We start from the raw sequence: 25714 nt of genomic DNA, 5'->3' as shown, positions 1-25714 counted from the left end.
AAGAACAAAGAGGGAATAAAATCATGTTCACTCTTCTTCACCCTATCACCTTTTTAACATACCTTCTCCTTTTAATTCAAGGAACATAGCATATCCACTCAGCTTTCCTAGCTGCCACCTCCCTTAACTTAAATCATGATCACAGGACATGCCAGGTCTGTAGATACACATACCTACACAACTTGCGCTCATCTTCTGGCCTAAGTCAAAATCTGGTCTTGGTCCCCCAGGGAGTGGATGTCTCTTCATCCTACCTGTTTTCCATGCCGGTTCCTCCAAGAAATCCAGCGAGTGCCATCCCGACTGTAATTGATCTTGTACATGGGTGCAAACTCAATGCCATGACCCCCCGCATGGCGCCCCTGCGTCCCAACAAGAGTGATAAAGTGTAAGGTATGCAAGTCAATCTGCAGAAACTCCTTCAGGTCATCAGGGTCCACTGGAATCTCAGGACACCAGGCTCCATCCCCTTCTTCGGAGTCCAGCCTTGAGAAGCAAAGGTTGGGGAGAGAGGAAGCAACTATAAGACCATAGAGTTGTTCATCAGGTATCAGCAAGGAGCTGTTCTGTGCTGAGGGAAGAAAGCAAGCCAAGAGCCCAGACAGGGTTTGAGGTTCTCCCCTCTGGTCTGATTGCTCCCACCATTCCCATTTTGTGGTCAGTTTGCTTTCTGTGAAGCACTACAAAACCCATAGAAAATCACCACTGGGGAGCAGGATGCCTTCAGAAAACATACATTTCAAGTTGATTTAGAGACTTCATAGGATGTGAAACTTCTACACTCTGTTCTCCCATAGAGGCCTCTCACCATTCCCCTTCCCAATTTTCAAAGTCAGTCTAACACAGCTCACTGCTCTTGGCTTGGATATCAAGTTGTGGGAGGCAGGAGGGATGTTATATTCTCCAGTGTGGGTCATACAGTGCAGTGGAATTTTAACCAGCAGGATGGGCATGGCCACCCAGCAAACACTGAGAACCCACTGTGAGGGTAAGGGCTAAGAGCATGTCAGGGGAGTAGTAAATAATCTGGTTTCATTTTATTACCTCCAGGCTAAGTTACTACTGAGCAAAATTGTGAAATCAGTATGAGATTTATTTTGGGAACCTCTTGCCACTTTCCCTCTTCCCTGGAATGCTCCCTTTTCTCACAGATGTTACCCATTCATCTGTTGCTCCCTTTCAACCTCCCCAACCATCAGTCTAGTTTTTCACACCAAGGTAAATATTATGGGGAAAGTTTACCAAGGTCACTACCCCTATGCGTGATTCTATTTTAACAAAATCAGTACCTTATACCAAAAGAATTAGATCCCAGAAGGAGGGATAAATTCCAAGAGTAGTTTTTGAGTTGGGATTCTGTTGATTTAGAGGACCAGTGAAATATTGCCACAAGAAGCCTACGATGCCCTGTGTATGAGTGCAGTTTAACGGAGAAGAATTTGGTGAAGCCCTCAGTGTCTGACTATGGCCTTGAGGCTTTGTACAATGAGTGGTATTTGCACGGATACCCCCAAGAAGAGGAGCAGCTCTCCTAACTCTTAGTATCCCACATCATCTGGACCTTCTCATATCTGCTGCTTTGGTCTCTTTCCTGTAGCAGTTCACAGCGAGAAGGTCAGGTAATGAGAATTCACAGCAAAACAATGAATCCATTCACTGTGGGCATGTAGCTCTGTGGCACCTGTGGTTGGGATGAGGTGGTCAGAGCAGCACATGCAGCCAAGCCCTGATTTCTCCCTCTGAAAGCACAAAGAGCAGGACAAGCCCACTTAACATCCTTCCTTCATTCCACCGGCTCTGACCAGTACCACCTCTCCTCACTGGCTGAAAAGATCACTCATTTGTATCCTGAAAATCAGAATGACCCAGAATGCAGGCTTTCCTGATATAGCCATTCTCACCTTCCATATTTGGCAGCTGTAGAATCTGACCACTGACTGGAAGCTGTGATGTCCTCATCCGGAATGTGGCCTCCTGACATGCCCAGAGGGTAGCGGCATGTAGCTGAACCAAAAGAAACCAAAGATAAAAGAGAAGAGAAGCTTTTATTTTTATTTCCAGAGTCTTCCATGGAAATTATAACTGATTGTTGAACAGGAAGTAAGAGATTTTAAATTTTTCCTTGAGGGCCCCAGTTTGAGCCCCTTGACTTTGCCATTCTTTTCATGATCCTGAATCCCAAAACCAGTTAGGGTCCAAGATTTCAACCTCAGCCAAACTTATCTCAGACAAACTCTCACAAGTAATGTAATATGGCATAATGTATTGATTTACCCTTTTATTTGGTAAGAACCCCAATGGCCCATCATTTTCCTTCCTTAGCAAAAATATGTTTCTAATGAATTTCATAATATCAGTGAGTCATAATCACCAGGTACTCCTGTGACCCATAGCATTCTTTTCTTCATAGTTAGGTAATTGCATGACACTATGAAGTAAACCAACAAACTCTTCCATGAAAAGATTAAACCTACATTTTTGGCCCAATAGCACTATGTCTAGACCTTGGTCCAAAATAATAACCCCTAGGGATCAACTGCTACTTTCAACTAAGATACAGTGACAGAGACAAGATTTACCATCTTGTATTAAATAATCAAAAAAGATAAAATGTGTGAGGTAATGAACATCAGACAAAAAAGGGCAGTAATTTCTGAGAGACAAGACACAATAATGAGGCCGATGACTGAACCAGCTTACTGCTATGAGGATCCATTTACAGCACAATGAGTGAGAAGTCAGCAGAGCTTGGAGAACTCCCGGAATGAAGAGACAATGATTTGAGTCCAGAGAGCTCCAGAGAACTGACATTCTTAGGATATAGAGTCGCCAGGTAAGATATAGGATACTTAATTAAATCTGAATTTCAGATAAGCTAATTTTTTATTGTACTTTCGTGAAATTAAAAAAATCAAAGCATGCAAAGAAGCAGGGAAATAAAACTCATGTTGAGAAAGAAAAAATAAGAAGCAAACAATTTAAACTGATTCAGATCTGGTGTCATTTCAAAATCTCAATAGCATTTTTATATGAAAACTTTTTAAAGTTCTAGGATTCACATAAAACCTCAAAAAGCCCTGAATAGCCAAAGCAATTTTGCAAAAGGAAAGCAGAGCTGGAGATATAATACTCCAAATTTCAAAACACACTGCAAAACCAAATACAAAACATAAAGACTGCTGCTGAGGAGGTGGAGAAATTGGAACATTTGTAAACCACCAGTGGGAAAGTAAAGTATACAGCCACTGTGGAAATAGTGTGAAGGTACATCAAGAATTATAAATAGAACTACCACATTACCCAGCAATTCCCTTCCTGAGTATGCTATATATGCAAAATAATCAAAATTAAAATATGAACTTCCATGATCATAATAGCATAATTCATGATAACCAAGACATGCAGACAAACAAAATATTTATTAACAGATAAATAGGTGAAGAAAATGTGAGATACACATAAAATGAAATATTATTCAGCCTTTGAAAAAAGAAATTCTGTAATTCAAAAAACAGAAACAAACCTAGAGGACATTATGCTAATCACAGACAGACCAATACTGTATTATTCCACTGTAAATGAGATGTCTAAAATAGCCAAATTCATAGAAACAGAGAGTAGAATGATAGTTACCAGTGGCTAAGAGGAGGGGAAATGGAAATTTGTTATTTAACAGGCTTAGGTTTCAGTTAGACAAGATAAATAAATTAGAGAGATCCACTGTACAATACTGTGTCTATGGTTAACAATACTGTATGTAACACTTAAAAGATCTTGTTAAGTGAAGAGTTCTCATGCTAAGTGTTCTTACTACAATAATAATTTTCTTCTAAATTGACTGCATTTTATACCTAGGTATTTTGCTAGCCTCCATCTAGTCTTAGCACTACCATTCAGCAACAAAAAGGTATGAGCTATTACCACATGCTGTAGTATAGATAAACTTCAAAATAATTGTACCGAATGAAAGAAACCAGATGAAAGATTATCTATTACAAGCCTCCACTTATATTTAATTCCAGCAAATGAACAAGTCAACCCATTGTGACATAAAACATACCAGTGATTTTCTGGGGCACACTGGAGACGCCAGAAGGATCCCAAAGGGGCATAGTGAAATTTTGATGGTAATAATTTTATGGTTTTAAACTACATAAATATCAAAACTGATCAAATCATGCATTTTAAATATGTGCTGTTTACTCTGCATTACTTATACTTCAGTAAGCTGTTTTTTAAAAAACAGTAAACTTTGGTAAGCACGTTATGAATTTGACTTTTGAATTTTCACTTTCCTTTTTAAAGCAGGTAACTAGACCTTTCGGTTTCTTCAACCAAAGGATGGTTTTGTGTGTATAGGACATAAATTAATTGCTTCAAGTTAAATAGCTTTCTAGAAAAATTGACCTCATTACAGGACTGCAGGGTTAGATTGGAATGATGGAGAAATCTGCAACTTCCCCAGGCTTAGAAGGTGTTATGGTTTAGATAGAGTGCTCCCCAAAGGTTGCATGTGCTCAGAGGCAGGGCTTTTTGAAGTTGATTGAATCATGGGAACCTATAGCTGACTTGCTCTTTGGAGGTAAGGCCTGGTTAGAGGAAGTCACTAGAGGCATAATTTAAAAGTGCATATCCCTCTCCTCAGCTCCTCCCTTCTCTCCATTATTCCTTTCTATCATGCATTCTGTTTGGGAGCTGACCAACCATGGACTGTAAACATGAGCCAAGAGAAACCTTTCCTCCTTTAAATTGTGGCGGTTGATAATGTGTCTCAGCTATGACAAGTAATTACAACAAAAAGGTACTGAGGTAAACAAATTGTAATACAACCTACCATATACCATTTCCTGGAAGACACTTAGAGAGGCAGCTAAACATCAAGAGGAAAGAGGTTTTGTGTGAATACGCTGGCCAAGCCTTGCACAGAGACAGAGCTCCCGTACTTACGAAACATCATGGGCTCAGGAAATAAAGAAATCAAATACAATCATGATGAACTAAAAACAAAGGAGCCTTCTGCTTGTATCATACCCAATAAAGCTCCTAGGAAAATGATAGTTCCAGGCCATGGACAGCCAGTTACTCCCAGACACTGTGGTTAAGCAAAGCCTTATGCAGACAACTCTGGCAAGAAACACAGCCCTATACCCAACCATAGCACTTCTATGTTCTCTACCCGTTACATTTTCCCAGTTGGATTTGAACATGAGAATCTAGTGAAATAGTTAGGGACCACCATGGTAGGACAGTGCAGGACAGAAATCTGTGGTGGTGAAATACACTCCTAGGTGCAGTAAATCATTAGCTTTTTAACCTGGCACATTTCAATAGATCCATCAAGAGAGCCTGATAAAACTGCAAAAGTAGAATGTTTGTATGAAATGAGAAATTGCTGCCAAAAAGCAAAACAAAACAAAAAATCTAAATAATCCATGCAACTTCGTTTTTCTGATGTTGTTGTTTTGCTTTGTTTTGCTTGGTACCAGGAATTGAACTCCCAACCTCACACTTGCCAAAGCTGGGACAGTGCCTCTGAACTATATCCCTGGCCCCTTCATTGTTTTTGGTTGATTTAAAATCACTACTTTTGGAGATCACAGCTGCATAGCACTAGAGCTTCCCACTTGCTTTGCTTTAATTAGCACCTCTGACCTGTGGGTTATAATAACAGTTGTCTCAGTTATTTCCCTGGGATCTACTGGCTGCTTTTGCTAAAATATTGGCTCTTCACTTGGGCCTGCAGATGTCTAATGGGTGATAAATGGGATAAAATTGGCACTTTTGTCTTCATACTCTGTCATCTTTGCTGTCACAATCTTGAGTCAGATTTTACTTAGTTCTGAACATAGATAAGTTGATCTTTTTTTTTAAATTCATGTTCTTGACCAATACTGTGATACAGGATTAGCTTGATCTGCTGCCTGTTGGAGCAAGTATGTATTTTTCTCCCTTCCCCCACCTCTTTTTAGCAGCGTAAGCACAGAAAGTTCACCAACTCTATGAAAAAGACAGAATATTTGTGCAAGATGACACCAGCTATGAGTAACCCAGAAGTTTATGAGCAAACTTGACTGCCTATGAGCCCACTAGTATAATAAAACCAGGACATTTTGTGCAAGATGATGATATCAGATACATAAAATTCCCCAGCCTCTAGAACTAGCTGATGCGTCCTTTTAGAACCATGCCCTTGGTCATTGAAAAATACTGGACTTTAGCTCATCCCCAAGAAATCCATAAAAATCTGCTGGTCTCTTTGTTCTGTGAGCAGCAGCTTGACTGCTCTTTAACCGATTGCTCTGTCTCTTCAGCCAAAGCCTCAATTTGGCTGATGCTCTTTGCCCTTTGCTTTGCCTGTCCAAGGGTGTGTGAGTTTGCAAGACTTGGCTCCGTGTCCTTTTTATCATCTCTGGATCAAAACATCCCATTTTCTAGTACCATTCGAATCATCTTGCTTATTCTTATTTAAAACACAAGAACAAACTGGAACTGTTTGAAGAGATGCCATAGCTTTTCAAAATTCCAAACCCTCTAAGAAATGGTAACATTCTCAAAATAAAGATCATTTATATTCCATACTTCTTATCTATTCAGCCACCGCCGGTCCCCCACAGTTATATCAGTTAGAAGATGGGGTCCAGTCAGAAGAGGAGGGTCAGTGAGGATGTGATCTGTAATGGATTATCTCCCTCCCTGGCTCTTCCGTTTTCTCTACACTTCCTGGCCACCATGATGTGAGCAGCTTTCTTTCACCAGACCCTTCCACCATCCTGTGCCTGCCTTGGAGTCAGCTGACCATGGACTGAATCTTCCAAAAACCATGAGCCAAAATAAACTTCTCCTCCTTCATGTTGTGAGTGTCAAATATTGTAACCTGTGATAGGAAAGTGACCAAGAAAAATATTCAGCATGCTTTTGGCAAATAAATAGGTACAAATAGGTGGATGGAAAGATGAAAGCAAGGGAGAAGGATGTAGGCTAACAAAGTCACTGCACCTTGAACTTCTCAGAGCAGAAATTGCAACTGATTCATTTCTCTGCCCAGAACCTGCCCAGCACATGGCCATGATTATGCCCATTACATGTGAATGAAGAAGTATCTGCTCAAGTGCAACTCCACAATCAGTCCTCTTCTTGAGGGGGGTTGAGGTCCCTGGAGAGTAATGAATCTATATATACATACTTATGATAAAACTTAATTTATAAATTAGACACAGGAGAGAACTAAACAATAGTAATTAATAAAATGAAACAATTATAGCAATATGCTACAATAAAATTTTTGTACATGCAGTCTTTGCCTCTCTGCAAATATTTTATCATATTAAATATGAATATGCCTGCATATTATTGCAGGCATCCCTCTTGCAACGTGAGGTGATACAATGCCTCCACAAGGAAATGAGTCAAGTTGAGTGACGTAGGCACCGAGTCAGACAAAGTGAGAGGGCATACGATTTCACCATTCCAATCAGAATCACTGCAGTTTGAAACTTACAAATCACTTACTTCTGAATTTTCTGTTTAATGTTTTCAGAGCATGGTTGTTTGTGAGTAAGGGAGAACAAAGATGTATAAATATACATCTTCGGACAATAGGAGTTAGTCTGAAAATCTACAAGCTGTGTCTAAGAGATGCAAGGTGGAAGACGGGAAATTCTGAGGCAAGAACCAGTCAAGCAGCAGTGAAGAGAAGAGGCCAAGTTTTTCAGTGCATGAGTATTTCCAGGGGCCTCACAGGAAAATAGACAAGTTGATCTTGGATGGCCTTTCTCTCCTGGTCCTTGGAACCAGGAGAGAACCTTGGCCCAGGGTAACCAACGTGGCAGTTCCATGCAGCACCAGTGAAGTTTTCCTATTGAATATGCCTATTTTGGGCAAACTCCATGGAAGGGATCCCAGCTACTAGTGAAGGCTCAGAACTGCCAGGTCAGCCCAAGTCCTAAATGTCAGGTTTCTGTTTCTTTTCCCCAAGCCTCTTTCCATCCTCACCAGCCCCAACCAATAAGACTTTTTATCTCATGAAATTTAAAGGAATCATGAAAAATGAGAAATCACAGTTAAAGGAAGAGACACTGCAGGCAATAAGCAGCTCCTGATTTTTGCTCCATGAGTTGTCTTGGTGGTTTGCTGACATTTTTGCTACTCTTCAAACTCCTGGACAGGGACACCAGTTGACTTTTCCAGTTTGCCTGAGTGGAAAACTACCAGGCTCAACTGCAGGAGGGGAGGCCACACACTCCAACCATCCCGAGCTCCTGTAGGGCCTGGAAGGCAGTCTGAGGAAAAGCAGCTGCCACTGATCCCCAGCTTCCCAAGAATTATTTTTTACACCCTCCTGCCAAGGCTGAGTGCCTGAAAGGGCTGCTTGTTCCATGATATTTACCATCCCACTACCAGCTCCAGGCCACAGGCTCCCATCAATGAGTGTCTATATACAGCTTCCAGGAAAACACCCAGGACACGTGAGGCACAAGCACAGAGATCTGGCTGCCCGCCCTCTCTGGGCACACACAGCTGACATGGAATGGATTATAAGGATCAACAGGGCACGTTAAGCCAAACTATGGTCTAAAGAAGCATCTACAATTACAAAACTTTAGAGTCAGAAAGGGACTTTAAAAACTAGTATCTAAATGGTCTCAGGGAGATATTGGAGCCAAGATAAAAATTCAGATTTCCTGATCTCTAGTTCTGTCTTCTTCATCCCCTGGTCACCATGATCTCATTCCTTCAGCTCCAGAAAGGAAAAGGTGATGTCCCTCAAGCTCCATGCTGCTGACACCTTTAGGCTGATTCACCATGCAGGTCAATATTAGGCACCCAACCAAGTTTTTCCAGGCTCTTTTCTTCAGTCTGCAGTGCTATTGTTTACATGTAGTGGGCCTATTGCATTCACATCTCTTTTCCTAAATTGAAATTTCCCTTCAAAATAGTAGTAGTCCTTCACAATTGCACAATGCCTGAAAGCCCAAAATAACTTCCAAAAACAACTATTGCAGAACTTCAAAGGAAAAGTTCTCAAACTGCGGTGGGTTTCAGGGTACCAAGTATGGATCAAACAATATGTTTTTCTTCTTGATTCAATGGCTCAGGGATACCTGTAGAGGAAAATACTGTAACACGTCCTTTCTCCCAGGAGGAATGTAAGTCAAGAAACATTAGATAGGTGTGAGGTGAGGAAATGGGGCGTGGTTTGAAATCATGACAGTCCTATGCTTAAAATTTGATTCTGCCACCTCCAAATTATGCCAAGACTGGTTACCAAGTCTCTATGAACTTCGGTTTCCTCATCCTTCACAATCCCACCAGGCAGTGTTGTTATAGAGACTGTGCATAATATAGGCTGACTTTTTGGACTGATAAGACAAAGAAAGAGTTCGGGACTTTACAAGAGAGAAACCACATGAGAGTTTTTTTTAACAACTTGCATGACCAAGAATTCAAGCCTATATCCTACCAACGCACTCTATGTAAATATTCTGCTCTGCCAAGTACAGGCAGATCCAGCTGCTTCAAACCATACTGGATGGGTTGGATCTTCTTGCAAAACTTCAGGATCCAAATCCATTCTCCAAAACAAGATCATACCAGCTTCATGGGAAAGGAGGCCAACTCGGTTTCCATCTATAAGCTGATGGTTTTAGTAGCTACAAATAAAGAACCACATGCTTAAATGCACCCAAATATATATACTTAAGTTGCCATTTCAAGGGTGGAATTCAGATTCAGTCTTTCAGGTACTATAACCATATTCACAATTATAAGATCTAGAAATAGTGTATTCTATTACAAGCATTGCTAACTGAAGAAATACTTTGCTTTCATAAAAGAAATTAGAAATTAGCTTTATTTAATCAAGAAACACATTGGTAGCTAAATATATATCATGCTATCATTCTTAAAGTTTTGGTACCACTATCTACCACTAGTAAGCAAGATCCTCAGTAAGTAAATCTCTTACCAATCTTCAGTGTTGGTCTAATATAAAAGCAAATAAATATATTAAAATCATAGGTTTCCCATAATATATTTACCTATATTCACAGCCAAGGCCCCTCCTATGCCAGGGAAAATCATTTCTTAAATTAGCAATGTTTGTACATTAAAGGTCACTTTTAGACCTCCTGTTTTACTGCAGGTTACAGCATGTGACAGCCAAACCTGAATGACTCCCTTGAAATGCCAAGAGTGAGAGATTTATGCAAAAGCTTAGCACATTTTCCTCTATTTATAACCACTGAAATACTGTATCTATAGACTGAAATGGGGGGAACTCAAGCATAAGCAAAGAGCCCAGCTCTGCAGTCCCACATGGTGTGGCTCTCCCTATAAGAGAAGGGGATTTTCCAACCCTTAGCTATCAGAGAGGTGTACCCCAGTATTACACGTTAGAGATTATGGCTCAAGGACTTCAGTTCAACATTCTGATTTACTCTTCCATGCTTAACGCCTTTTTATTAAAAGGGGTGACATTCCTATAGCTACTTTTCAGTTTTCCAACATATTTGTGAGCTCAGGACTCACAGGGCATAATTTAGGGATTTTTGCAGAAAAATACAGCGAAGTCTGAAGTTCCCTTGACTTCATTTCTCTGGTCTTTCTCCTTAGTCTTCAGACATTTACTGATAGCCTGTGTAAGCTAAGCACTGTGATAGATCTGGTGATGAATACAAGGGTAATCATAGCCACAGCAAATAAGACAGAGGCTAAAGTCATAAACATATCCAAATCCGGTGTGTGAGGAGGGGCGTTGCAGATTTTTTAACAACTCATCACCTCCCGCTTAAGCTCATAAAAAACCTCAAAGATTTAACAGTCTTAACTTTTGTTTTACTTTTCTGTGAATGTGTCCAAACCACCAAAAGTTCTGGGAGGCCTATCTTGATATATTCACACTCTTCAGACAGTTGCTAACTAAAACCAAAAGCTAAGTCAACAATCACACTATTCTCCCTTAAAAAAAAAAAAAAAAAAAAAAAAAAAAAAAAAAACACCGCTGTAATGGATCTGCTCAGCCTGGGCACAGGCCCTGCATCCTCTGACTCCAGGAGTCCCAAAAGGCCTTGCTTCCCACAAGCAACTGGAGTCTGTCTTGGAGATCACAGGAAACCTTGGTGCTTACTGTTTCCCTCTTTTTCTCCCCCATCACCTGCTTATCAGAAGCTACTGTTTGGTGGTGTTTTGGTCACTCTAATTTCCTTCTTTCCCCAAAGTGACAAATTGCAAGGCGATACTTACATATAACTTCTCAAAGCCCTTTCATATTCACTGATCACGTTTGACATTATCCCATTTGCCCCCCATCCCAGGAAACCCAGTGAAGTACAGGAAGCAGAGTTTTTCTCCCCCTGTAGAAGTGAGCATCACAAAACTACATAAGTGTATTAAATATCTTGAAACTATGATCTTCAAGGCCCAGCATCCTTGTCAGTTTTTAGAAAGGACCTTGATAAGCAGGAATGTGAAACACAGACAAAGCATGGACCCACTTCCAATGTGAGGTCTCCATGGTGACCAGAGGCTGGCCACTTACGTGCTCCTGCCAACAATGTTAGTCCTCCTGTAGACACTTGGCCTTTCTGCATAGGATCCTTGAGCAAACATGAGTTCTTTCGCTGGTGGTAAAAACTGGGGGTACCAAAAACGTGCTCTTATATGGTGCTCTTCCTGCAATCTCACAATCATGAACATGGCCTTCAGGCTCAGTTTAAGTCTCCACAGCCCTTTTCCCCTACTAACCATAGCCAATGCTGTCCTTTCTTGTATTAACTCCATCTCACCTATTTACCTTTTACAAGCTAGGAATCTGACTTGTAAACTTAATGCTTCACCCGGAGTATTAAAAAACAAGGGTAAATCAATAATTCTTGTTCTTTTCTGGATCCGATCACAGAGTTTTTTCAATATTCATTAATAGTTTAGAGAGATCTCCTTTGGAAAAAAAAGGTTTTTCTCCATACATTAAGTTTGGGATACAATTTCAGGCAGTTCATGGGCCCAGTATGCACACACATCTGGCCAGTGACTCAAAGGTTCCTCTGCACTGGTATTCAGAGAGTCTCACCATCCACAGGATACAACAGAATACAAGGTCGAGAGTATCTTACTGAAGCTCAATCAAATCCCAGTTCTGTCACTTGAATTCATCTATAAGCACAAGTTACCTAAAGTCTATGAGCCTCAATTACTTTTCTGTAAAACTTGAATAGTAATGCTACTTGCTGATAAGATTATTGTGAAGGTGAAATTTACTGATGCAACTTACAATAGTGCCAGAATTATATTAAAAGATTATTGAGTGTTAGTTGATGCTTTTCTTTGAATTTTGCATTCATTTTCTCTAATTGGCATAGCCAAGGAAGCTCTAGGGGCAACTGAGTTTCTGTTATCCCCAGAGAAAGATCCTTTTACTGGCAGGAAGAATACCAGCAAACACCCTCAGGCCGGACTCAACAAACAAACATGCAATCAAGAAAGAGCCAAATGGAGCAACGTCTAGCATTGCTTATTTAAGAGAAATTCAACCAGGGAGGTCTCTTCTCTGCCTTTTTATCTCTCTCAAAGGGCCCTACTCAAACTCTCTCCCTTCCCTTCCCCTCCCCTCCCCTCTCTTCCTCTCTCCTCCCTTCTTCGGTGTGCCCCCGCCCCATTTCAGCACAGTACCTCAGGCCTGGTTTCAGAAATCTGAAAGCACCACCCCACCCCGTTCTCATTGACAGATGAGGCCATTTAAATCCTCTCAACTCATCTCTGGGGACATGAATGATGAGAACCCAGAGAAACAAGATTTTCTTATTTGGAAATGTGCAGAGATAAAGAAGCATAGATCGATTTTAATGGAGAAACAAGGGATGGGAATAAAGGGACAACTTGATTCAGAAGGGCACCAGAGCACCCCCAATGCATCAGCCTATTTGTGAGGGTAAGTTGGTGCCGAAGGGCTACCAGCACTAACCTCATTTAGCACATTTGAGTTAAGTTTTCAGAAACAAGTTCTACATATTCCTGTTAGCGCTATTGGGTTCTTCAGCTTCAAGCTGCCCCTCAGAATTAACTATCTGCCACCTACATAAAAGTACATTGGAAGAGGCAGATAGGAAGCTATGAGACTCCACAAGTATAGGATTTTTAAGGAAATGTCATTGTCTCATACTGCGTCCTGAAGGGCCTGGTGGTAGGATGGAATGAACCTGGGGTTGAGGGTCAGATAGCTCCAGGTCATTGTCCCTACTTTTATTGCTAGCTAATTGTATGATCATGGGCAAGTCACTCATCTGCTTCACTCCCATTTCTTCCATCTGTAAAATGAGGATAATGGACTTAGAGATCTCTAAGGTTATTGCACCTCTACTAGTCCAGGGTTCTAGTTGACCTGACTCTAAGAATTCTCTGGAATGCAGGATTGATGCTGGAAAAACAAAACCCACAGTGATAAAACTAAAACAAAAGTGAGGCCAAGAAAAGAACAGCTCCTCTTGCTCCTCCTAAATGTCTTTGCCACTCCATTCAAAGTGGAAATATTCTGCACACCAAAGGAGGACTCCCACCCTAGTGTCCGGTACTGGCAGCAGTCGCTGCTTCCTGTGAGGGAAAAAGTGAGGTATTAAAACGGGAATCCTGGCGCTGCCCTGCCCTGGCCCTGACTTAGCTTCGCTGTTGGGCAGAAGGTGTGCTTCCCGCTCTCCAAAACAAGCAGTTGCCCCAGGCCAACACAGGAGAGTAAAGCAAACTGTCCTTGTATCCTTTCCATTCCACAGCTCTCTAGTTGGCTGTCTGGATCCCCCAGACTTTGGACCCCTGGGCCTGAAGGATAACCAGGTTACTTCCACTCATTCCCTTACCTGGAAGAGCATAGGGCACAGGACCCCCATTAGCCGTTGATACAGTGACTTTATACCCCGTGGAAGAAGTTGACTTTGGTAACTAGACAACTGTTAATATGCCAGTATATTCTTATACCTGAGTGCAGAGTCTAAAGGCTTCCTTTCCCACAGAGGTAGCTATCCTTATCTATCAATCCCAGAATTCCCAGCTCAAGCTGGCTATGGGGGCAGTTCATCTGAGCATCCTGCAGCGAGACAGGAGAGCAGCGCTTCTGGGTCTTTCATTCATTGCCCACTATCAGTAGCGCCACATGTACCTGTCCCTCCTCACAGCTATGCTATTTCATCTGTCTGCAAGACTTTTTCGTGATTCCATCTCTAGAGGGAAGGAGGCCCAGGATCAGGTGGCTTCTAGCACAGTAATGTGGATCCCTACAGGTTATGCTGGGCAAGCCTTCTGTACACAGCCTGTCCACATATATACATTTTAGGATTTAAGCATAAAAATATTTATTAGTCGTCTCCGAAGGTCAGTCCCAAAGGCAAAATTCTCTAGAAGTTCATACTCCAGGTTCTGAATCTGAGAGATGCCTGAAAGTTGAGGACAAATGGTGTTTCTAATACAGAGTAACCGTGTCAGCTCAGGGGCTAGGCTGGAGCCCATCAGTCTTCTAGGTTACTTCCCATATCATAAGTCATATTCAATGTTGTAACAGAAAGAGTCTTACCAATCACGTAACCCAACTTCATCTTAGGAAAGGTACAAAGATAAAGTACAATATGTAACAATGTGCTCAATGTCACAATTAATTTATGTCCATACTAGGATTATACCTGGAGTTGTTACTAAAAATAACAAAACTAAAAATCTTTTTATAAATAAACTTCAAATCATTCATTAGAATCTTCTAATCATTGCCAAATCATTCACCTAGAAATTATTTTTCTAAATTGTTGGTATAATCATCTGATATGGCTATCATTAGCTAAATGATACTCCTGAGTTATGATTTTAACATAGTAAACTGCCTCAGGTTGTTTAAATAATGTCTCAGTTTCCAAATCCTGGAGCTCTGTCAAAAGTGGAAGACACCAAGCACACTGACAACCTTCAGGACTCTAAACACACCCGCATCTCAGCATTTTCTGTGTAGACACTCAGAGCCTATAATGCAGATCTCAGTGACAATGCCACCTTCAACAACTCCCCATGGCCATTTGCCAGACATGCCACTAATGCCACTTGCCTCACCAACTGCTGTCAGAGCTCAGATGCTCTAGAGGAGTGAGCCAGCAGCTCCACTGGCTTCAGGCCTCAGCCGTGTTCTGTCTCACACCTCTGCTGCTCTGCAGCCTCTATGGCCTGATCTCTGCAGGAAACTCAGCTTCAAGTAGGAAAGAAGACCTCTAAATGTCAACAATATTATTCATCCTGTCTTGGTATTCAGTGATTTTTATGTTGCTATTTTGCCATATTCAATATCACTACTACCACAGAAAGCATGCCAATACTGAAAACTCAATGACACTGACCATAGTCATTGTGAAAACTTCAACCATGAGCTTAAACTAATGGGGTTTATTTCACTTGTTTGAGTTTTGTTTTGAGTACCAGGGACTGAACCCATGATCTTGCGCTCACCAGGCAAGCACTTGAGCCACTGTGCTAAATTTCCAGCCCCATAATGAGATTTATTTTATATCATTAATTGAATTGAATGCTCAGTATGACTACTGTTTTCCCACTAATATTTTATATTCAATAATCAATCAAATATTTTCCAATATTTGAACAGTTGGCTATACATTAGACTTGCTTATAACCCAGGTCTGACTCAAGTTCCATGTGACCACCCTGTGGGAATATGTGGCCAAGAACGCATTTAGTCTCTAAACATTTTCAGTTGCCTTTTGGGGCTGTCAGTCACCTTCGGTGTGTCAGCAGACACCAGTAAGAACTTCCAAAGTATCCTTCAAACAGCACGCACTGGTTCTCCATCCACTCTGGATATTGAACGGCATGCAAGTTGTATCATTCCATAAGACCCAAGCTTCATGACTACACCCTTTAACTCTGATAATGAATGCAACTATCTTAACTGCTTCTAATTTTTATCTCTGCCTTTTCCACTTCATGTTCCTATAAAGATCCTTATAAATCATGATCTCTATTACTTTTTCTCCCAGCAGAAAAAAAAACATAAATAAGAAAAATGTCACAAAGATCTGCAATATAGGCTCTGAGTGTCTACACAAATGCACCATAAATAAGAGAAAAAATTAATATGATTATTTGCTGCTTTTAAACATCACATTCTGCTACAGTGCTATGTTGTGTTTTCTATCACAGAAGTTCAACCCTCTTGGTGTAATCATTTAATATCTCCATGGCAAACCAGGCTCCTTGAGAAAGCCCAGCACCGAAACATCCTCCCATTCTGGGCACTTTCAGCATCTTGGATCTGAGCAAGGAGAATGTAGTAGAAAACAACTGGACCTCAACTCCTGGGTGAGAGAAACATGAGACAGAAAAGTGAAAGAATGGTGTCCAATGTCAGACCTCAGATACATCAGCTAAACTCATTGCAAGAAAAACAACAAGGCATTGGATTTGTTCAGCCAATAATTCTTTCATTTTAAGGACTTTTGATCATGTTTCCTGCTGAGGCTATAAAGAATAGCCCATAGACATGGAATCTTTGTAAGAGGGCAAAGCATAAATATTTTTGAAAACATACACCAATGCTATGAAAAGGACAAAATGAAACTGCCCTCAAGAATCTAAATACAATTAAATGGAACAACTGAACTCTGTATACAACCGTGGCATGGTAATTTGGTAAAAATCACTTTGGAAACCCCTTTGGCAAGATGCAGAAGAGTAGATCATATGATAACCAGAAACCCAGAAATTCCATTTCTAGATACAAACCTAAAAGAACCGAGTATATATCTCCACTAAAAGTTCTATGCAAGCGTTTTTACAATATAGGAACTTTATTTTTCATGCAGCTAAATGAGAAATTATCTGAAGTCTCATCCACAGTAGGCTGGCTATACAACGTGTTCAGGGTAACATCTTACAGTGGTGAAGATGAACAACTGCAGGCAACAATAGAATGAATATCATAAGCAAAATATTGAGCAAAGAAAGCCAGACACAGAGCATTTATGCATTATATGAATCCTTTTATATAAAACACAAAACTGATCTATAAGGCCAGATAATGGTTACCTTTGGTGTGAGAGTGAAGCAATTAAAAGGGAGCATAAAGAGGGCTTTGAAGTGCTGATAAACTTCTGGTTCCTGATCTGAGTACTGTTTATATGGAAGTTCTCACTCCATGGAATTCATTAAATGGAACACTTACGCTGTGTATACTTTTATATTTATATTTGTGGAGGATTGGGAAAAAAAAGACTTTAATCTTTATCCATCCCCCTATACAGTCCTTTATCGTGAAAATTTTTTGGACCATCCAAGTCTGACTCTCAGCATGGCCATGTGACTTATTTTAGCCAGTGAGATTTTAATGAACATAATATGAGCAGTGGTTTGAAAAATGCTCGCACATTCCTGCCTCTGCTTCTGTTCCTGTGTCATTTCCAAGAAAACATACCCAGACTAGTCTTCTAAAGGATGAAGCAGAGAGCAGTCAAGTTGCTCAGTCATGAGAGCCAAGACCAACCTATTGGAGCCAGTTGCTCCCAGATATACAAGTGAACTAAGACCAGGAGAAAATAGTCCAACCGAACTCTGCATAAGCCATCAAAGTGTGAGCTCAGGAGCAAAATAAATGCTTGTTTTAGGACACAAAGCCTTAGGTTGTTAAGCTCCCTTACTGTGTAGGAGACAAATGATACAACTGTATACTTCAGGGTAAAGTTCAAAACTACACCTAATACAAAGAAACAAAAGCACAAATTGTGGCTTGAAAGATTCTTCTTTCATATCTGTAAGAAAGAGTACCTCTCTGCCATGCCCTAGACAGTGTAGCAAAAGCAAAGCCGGACATCAAAATAAAGTAAAATCTAGATTTAAGACAGCCAGAAACAAGTGAAAAACCAACTTGAGGGAGTTCTCTAAGACACCTAAAAATTCCCTCCTGTTTGACCCAGAGGATGAAGAACAAAAAGGTCGCCTCTTCACTTCCGATTTTTTAAAAAATGCTCTTACTACATCCTACTTTATATCAGAAACCCACAATATTCAACATGCCATATATGGAGAGAAAGGAGAGAGAAAGTGCATTATTTTCTGTTTCTGGTTTGGCCATGTTTCATCACAGAGATTTAAAAAAAAAAAAAAAAAACAAATAAACAAAACCAGACTTTTGCATTGCTTTTCCCAATGTGAACATGGATGGGCTTGAAATTCAACTGGTTTCCAGTGTTACCTGGATTGACCTGAGCTTTGGCAGAACTCAAGATAGGCAGCAGCAGGAGCAGCACCACGGGCGTCCTGGGGAATAGCGTCATCTCAGATGGTGGAATTGGAGCTGGAGCCTGCAGTCCACCAATAATGCAAGGAAACAGAAAGAGAAGGAGAAGAAATGAGAGAGGTAGACACCAACAGGACAATGCAATTCTCATAGTTAATTTTGTGCTCTGTATTTAGAGCACCAAATTACAGATTTGGGAGGCTTGAGTAGGACATCCAGTAATCACCAAATATAAAAATTTTCAAACTGCATTAGATAGTACACTCATGGAACAAAAATCAGCAGAACTATAGTCAGATGACAATTCATTTCCCTTAGACAAATACTTACCCAAATGGTAAATAATGGTGAAGTAAAATTTATGTGTATGATGTCAACTGATGCCATCATAATTTCAATATTGAATCTAATATTAAGCCAGGAAAAATAGTCAATAAGTTTAGTGGGTTAGCCATTCAAAATATAAAATTTTAGTATTTTTCTTGATTCATTAGCTCTGGAGAAGTAGCTGGGATTATAAAAGATATGATCAAAATATATGGTGAATGTTTAAATTTTTTAAAAAATATATTGCAAAACACATTGTCATATTCCCTCTCAAAATACTCCCCTCTCCTCAAAGACACTTATCCCATTGTTCTCTGAAGCAGTTCTGGAAATCCTCTTTCATAAGTGTCTTTTTGAGATCTGATCACAAATTCAGTGAAAACATTCAAAGGGTAAAAAATACAGTGCATGTTGCTGGCAAATGCCACCCAACAAAAAGACAGGCTCATAAAAATATTATGGTGTGTCTTCATTTGCCTTATTCATTGGATATGGCATCTTAGAACTTCTGGGTCTTTTTCAAAGTCAAAATGACCACGCAAAGTAAATATTTTAATGTCAGTTCAAGACATCCAGGCACCCACAACAGCAAGACTCCAAGACTGCTTCAAAAGTGGCAAGGATGATAGGATAAGTGTTTGAAAGGGATTAATGGCAATGTGTTTTTTACATTAATAATGTTTAAGTTCTATACTCATGCTGTATTTTTGAATCACATCTCATATATTTTTTTAGTTTCCCAAAATGATAATGTGATAATAGATTAGATATGGAGATATCAATATTTTTAACAAAGGTACAGTGGTATGAATATGAAAATATGTATAGTTATTTGTACATACATGGCAGTATACTCCTTGCTCTATCTACTCAGAGGGCCTAGAAGCAACGACATCCTAGCAATGAGCAACCAGTAACAATAAGCACACCTAGCACACAGTTCTTGGTTTCTAATACTATGTTCTAAATAAAAAGAACCAGGCTCCTTGAGCAAAATGATATTGATATTGATATTAGGATTGATATTGATATTGATGTTGATATTAGGATCAACAAGAAATGCATATGGTGAAACTGGTGTAGCTTTGGTACCAGCAACGAAAAAGCAAACACTCAAAAAATGATAGAAGCATGTCAAAGGAATACAGAAGTTAAATGAAAGATCTCCTAATAGCCAAAGCTGGAACAATTTGAGCAACAAAATAAATAAAGGAGTACTAGATTATAACCCAAAGCACTAAATAAATATCCATGAGTCCATGCTGATGTAAATAAATGACTGAGTAAACAAATGGGAGAAAACAGACCATTTCCCATGCAAAAGAATTCCAAATAATTTATATTACTAATCTCCTCGTAAGGAAATGGAGCCTAGCTACCTTCTTCACTCTGAACCCTTCAGTATGCAGACATACATAGTAACCTTCCAAAGAGTGCAGCATGGTAATGGAGAAAAAATAGTAACTTTTCAGTAGAGAAATCCGACAAACATTACTTAGAGCTGGGTCATCATGGTTAACACCAGCACTGATAAGTCACATTAAATAGTATGTGTCCTTGATACAATATGATAAAGATGACACTTTCCTTCAGTGTTGTTTCTCCCAAAGAAACCACTACCCCAGTTTGGTTAAGGGAAAAACATCAGATATATTCCAAATAGAGACGTTCCACAAATTCTCATATGAGTAATCCTCAAAACTGTCAAGATCATCAAAAACAAGAAAGTCTGAGAAACGATCACAGCTAAAGGAGATTACAGATGTGATATGTGATATCCTGGATGGCTTCCTGGGACAGAAAAAGGACATTAGGAAAAACTGAAGAAATCGGAGCAAGTTATTGTCCTGGTTACTTTTCTTTTATTGTTGAGACAAAATACCTGACACCCGAAGTTAAAGGAAAAAAGATTTACTTACAGTTTGTAGAGCTATCAGCCCATAATCAGCAGGCTCCAGGGCAAGGTGGCTTGACAGAGGGGGACCACATAAGAGAACCAGTTCACAGCAAGCAGAAGACAGCAAAAGCAAGTAAGGAAAGGACAAGGCACGCCTTTCTGTTCCTCTTATTGTATCCAGACTACCAGGATCAAGGCAGTGCCAAACCAACCAGTGGGTTGATTTAGTAATCACACGATCTTAATCCCAGCATCACACACTCTAGATTCAGCCAGCTCTGAAAAACCCCACCTTTGACCACGTGAGGCTTTAGGGGGACATCTAGACACAAGCTATAACAGTTATAGACATTAGTAAAGAATAATAAACCAACACTGATTCATTCATGTTGATAATTGTACTCTAATATAATATGCTAACAACAAGGAAACTTGAATGTGGGGTGTACAGGAATGGTATATAAAACTTTCATGATTCTGTAAATCCAAAACTGTTCTACCATAAAAAGTTTTTTAAATATCCTCTAGGTAACACTAATAATCAACCAAACACTAGATTTTCTATTGCAATGTATAATAAAATTATAAAAGAGGAAATTCCATTAAACTGGAGTGATTAGGGAAGCCCTCACAATGAAATCAGTATCTGAAGTTCTGAAGGATGATTAAAATTGTGTATGGATGGGTGTGTGTGTGTGTGTGTGTGTGTGTGTGTGTGTGTGTGTTGTATTGGGGATTGAACCCAAGGCCTTTACACTGAGCTACATCACCAGTCCATTTGAAATTTTTGTAAAATTTGAGGCAGAATCTCACTAAGTTGCTAAACTGCCCAGGTTGGGCTCAAGCTTGCAGTGCTCCTGCCTCAGTCTCCTGGTGTACTGGGATTACAGACATGGACCACCAGGCACCACTAGGATGAATAGGACTTGCATGGGCAGTAATGAAAATAGAGTGAGTAAGAAGATGACAGACTGAGGGATAAGACATGATTTTAGGCTTTCTTTAAGGAATTTCAAAGAGCAGAATATAGACCTAGCTAAAGAGGTTAAAATAAAAAAAAAACGAAAGAAAATCAGATATTCAGATGTGTTTGTCTAAAGGAGCTGGAGCTAAAGAAACCGAACATGAAGAGGAAAGTGTGACTGTGGTGTAAGCAGGCAGGGAGTGATCTATAGACCACAATGGTGCTGAGCATGGTTTCCTGTCACTGATTTGAATGTGACAGGCTTTGTATACATTTTTTTATTCTTTTGTCACTTTTATCTTTTTCTTCCTTTCTTTCCTCCTTCGCCCTCCCTAAGTCCACTTCCTAACTGAGCATTTTCTTCTTATTTCATAATACCTAGTACACATTCTGGTCCTTGTTTATACTTTCAGTTTCTCACACCAGAGAAACGATGCAGTATTTACACACGTGTGTTCAATTTATTTCACCTTATTCTCACACCTATGGTCTCAAGGTGCATCCACTCACCTAGAAATGTCTCAAGTTTATCCCTCTTTATGGTTGAGTTGGGAGATGGATCACAGTATTTGGTGCAGGGAGTCAACAGGAGGTGTTAGCTTATTTGTAATGATTTGATTTTTAACAAAGAAAAGGTATTTGCTAATGTCATTTATCTTAATTTTTCTGCTAAAAATAAGAAAACATTAATTCTGGGGGAAAAATTATCAGACTCCAAAGAATACTTTCCAGTCAGCCCTACATGTCCCAGAGCTGGAGATTGGCAGAACACGTCTTACACCCCAAGAGTCCCTGGTAACATTGAGTGATAGTATTCATTAGGATATCTTGTATGTAAATAGAATGCAAGCAGAAAGCAGGTGAGAATTACTGCTTATATCTTCCTTTTTTAGAATACTTTGTACTTTATTACATATTTACAAATGCTTTATATCATTGAGCCTTAGAATAATTCTTTGGAAAGGAATTACTGTCTGCTTTTTGGAAAGTAATGTTACCACACCCATAACCTACTCATGGGCTGTTTCATCTGGTCTGGCTGCTGTTCCTCATTCATCACACTGAAAATGGTTATTCTCTTTACATATCTGTCTCTCAAGCCAGACAGACGATGAGTGATTTAAGGCTGTGAATTTTGTTTGTCTCTAATCAAAATTAGATTTATTCTTTCTTGTTTGCTTGCTCTTCTGATTTCTTTTGAGGTGTAGAGGATTGAATCTATGTTCTGTGCATTGAGCTATATTCCCAAGCCTTTTAATATTTTACTTCTATTCTATTCTATTCTATTCTATTTTCACAAGGTGTCATTAATTACCAAGTTGCCCAGGCTGGGCTTAAACTTACAATCCTTCTGCCTCAGCTTCTCAGAACACTAGGATTGATTACAAACATGTGACATCTAGCTGAAGTGAGATTTCTTTTGACTCACCTAGGTCACAAAGCTAGAAAGACTTGGTTAGCACTGATTCATTTCCTCTGACTCCAAAATCAGTATTTTTATGCCCATAGCCCAACACTTTCCAAGGAATGTAAGGGAATATGTGACTCAGAAAGAATATGCCTTAGTAGTACAAAATCCTCTTTCCTCTTCACAATCAAAACCTTCTTTGCCCACAATGTTGAACACTTCAAATTGATTCCAAACAGAAGCCATGGCTCAGAACCTCTTGTAAGTTTGTCAAGATCTGATGGAAGATGGCAGATTATTCATCCTGAAACTTCCCATGAAAGAATGTGCTCAGGCCATGGATCAAAGACGTCAGGACACCAGGCAATAAAATAGAAGAAAGTATGGCGGTCACACCTAGAAATTAGCAGCTTTCTAGCCATGGGAGGAAAAAAGTCTGGGGTGACTAACTTTTCAAAAATTATCTCTGAACTTGGGAGAACTTCTAAAACCTTCTCTGAAATCGCCAGGGCCACACCACAGTGCAAGATCACATTTGCCAGCACATCTGCCTGACTCTACCCTGTTCCATAGAGGGTTCCTATAGGAGGGTTCACCCAGGTCACTTGTGGGTCTCCTGTAGCTCTAAGTAATATAGCCATGGGACCTCACTCCGTTTTTTCCAATTGCCTTATTAGGTCAGAGTATTTCCCAAGTAACAAGCTTCACGTGAATATTCAAGTAGGTTAGTCTGTAAGGCTAGAGCTAACTGTCTGGGGCACAAGTGCTGAAATGATCTTTGAGCTGCCAAGTGAGAAAGGAGTAAAAGGAAATTAAGGTCACCATCACACCAGTACACTTTCCAAACTTGTGGAAATATCAGATGCTCAATGGCCCCAAACACAAGCCTGTTATGTCTATTTTGTACTATAAAAATGATTATACATTAATAGGTGATAAATGAGATGTATAGGTATCTATAGCTTTATAAGATACAAATATAAAGAGATATACTTTTATAAATAGAATTGCTAACATTTATTTGGAAAAATGTATCATTTCTACTCTATGATTATATGGTAAGTAAGCAAAGCAAGCAGCCATTGAAATCTTTTACCCTAACAAAAATGAAAAGCTTGAAAATCTCTGTTCTCAAATCCCTGAACCTAATGCACAGATTGTACTGCTTTTTTGTTCTCAAGTCTAAATATCAGCAGAACTAGAGATATGTCTGACTTTAAGAACCTACCAAATTCATAAATCATAAAATGTTTATCCACATTACAGAATAGCTCTTTGTAAAAGGATTCAATGCAGGGTGACTTTGAATAACGAATCCAACACAGTACACTTAAAATAACATTCCGTATACAAAAAAAGTTCCATCTACTTAGCAATCTTATAAATCATTGAGTTAGTAGACATGTTACCAAAAAGCTCTTTCCTTTACAAAAGAATGTAGTGCTGGGGGCTTATAAATAGCAAATTTTTTCCATACATTCAAAATACAATTTGATGCAAAAAAAACTGAGTTTATACACATCTCAGGAATGCAGCTGTGTATAAAGCAGGGCACGTCTAATTTGGCAAATGGTCATTCTTCCCAGGCAGCCTGCATTCCCAGATTCAAAAGCTAAGGACCATCTGAGGTGGCCCCAACACCACTGAAATACAACTTCAAAGTTCCTCCAGGGGTCTGAACACTGAGCCTGAAAGAGGAACCAGAGAAGTGCTGACCCTCCTGAAAACTTAGGTATGCCTGCAGCTGGGGCTCTTCCACCTAAACAGAGCTGGGTCTGCCTTGCAGGAAAGGGTGAGCCTTGCAGAGGCTGCAGTGTGAGGGGAAATGAGATAAAGGGACTTACGGTGGGAGGAAAAAATTCTGGGATGACCAACTTTTCAAAAATTATCTTTGAACTTGGGAGAACTTCTAAAACCCTCTCTGAAATAGCCAGGGCCACACCACAGTGAAAGATCAAGCCCCTAGCACATCTGCCTGACTTTACAGGCATATGTGTGCATGCATGGGGCGGGGGGGAGGGGGGAGCACCTAACATTTATTTGTGTCCAAGATTAGGGTTTTGTGAGGAGACAATAACCCACATGGTCTAGGATCGTATATATTTAATTCAGGGTCTATTCCAGGCATTTGAAACTTGTTTTTCTTCTGTGCTGAGTCATTTTCTTTCAGATTCAACAAATAGGAGGCACAGTCTTTGGAGTATTCTATTTCATCAAACAAATACACAGAAATGACCTTGGTTTGGCAAGAGTTTGGGGCCCCAAACACACATACATGCACAAGCAACACAGCCATCCCAAACAATCCGATATTTTGTCTTTATTCCTGAAGATTTATTGAATCTTCTTCATTCCCAGCTTTTCCTTTGGGAGTCCCAACCTTGTGCTTCTCTAGATGTCATCCTTTACTGCTGAGCCACGGGCTCAGCTTGCCCTGATGCCTAGTGTTTGGGGGCAGAGAGTGTGCCCCATGTGATCTGGGATGACCCATACCCCTTAGAGAGGGATGTGACAGCAAGTCCTGCTCTGCCTTTGCTGGAAGGCCACTTTGTTTTCCCTTACCTCTGTCTTTTCATCTGTAAAATGGGGACAACTTGAAATTGTTAAAAGAGGTAAGGAAGAGAAAGAGCCATAGTTTCTTCATTCTCTTAACTCCCCTATTAAAAGCGAAGATGCTGAATGATGTCCCTGTCACAGGAAACCCTCCACCCTTTCAGGGTAGAAGAAAATCGCCACCAAACATCTACTGTGTGACACCTGCTTTCATTTGAGTATTACGGTCAGGAAGAAAATCAAATCTAATGTTTTCATGTGACTCCCTGGAGGAAGAAGGGGTACAAATACAAGTGA

At 40.0% G+C, this 25714-nt stretch overlaps 1 protein-coding gene across 8 annotated transcripts in view; it reads right to left on the bottom strand.

The window, feature by feature from the left end:
- Ddr2 (discoidin domain receptor tyrosine kinase 2) overlaps window positions 1–25714 on the bottom strand; it is a 137259-nt gene that overhangs the window by 40678 nt on the left and 70867 nt on the right. For all 8 annotated transcript variants that reach the window (XM_063253580.1, XM_063253579.1, XM_063253584.1 and 5 more), the window contains 3 exons: window positions 18224–18332; window positions 1902–2004; window positions 255–486 (listed from right to left, as the gene is read on the bottom strand). In XM_063253580.1, coding sequence (XP_063109650.1) covers window positions 255–486; window positions 1902–2004; window positions 18224–18332 — 444 coding nt within the window. The remainder of the gene's footprint in view (window positions 1–254; window positions 487–1901; window positions 2005–18223; window positions 18333–25714) is intronic.

This window comes from Cavia porcellus, unplaced genomic scaffold, assembly GCF_034190915.1.
Source record: "Cavia porcellus strain 051 isolate PalLab524CR breed Dunkin Hartley unplaced genomic scaffold, mCavPor4.1 scaffold_7, whole genome shotgun sequence".
NCBI lineage: Eukaryota > Metazoa > Chordata > Mammalia > Rodentia > Caviidae > Cavia > Cavia porcellus.
This window is presented reverse-complemented; position numbering and strand designations above follow the sequence as displayed.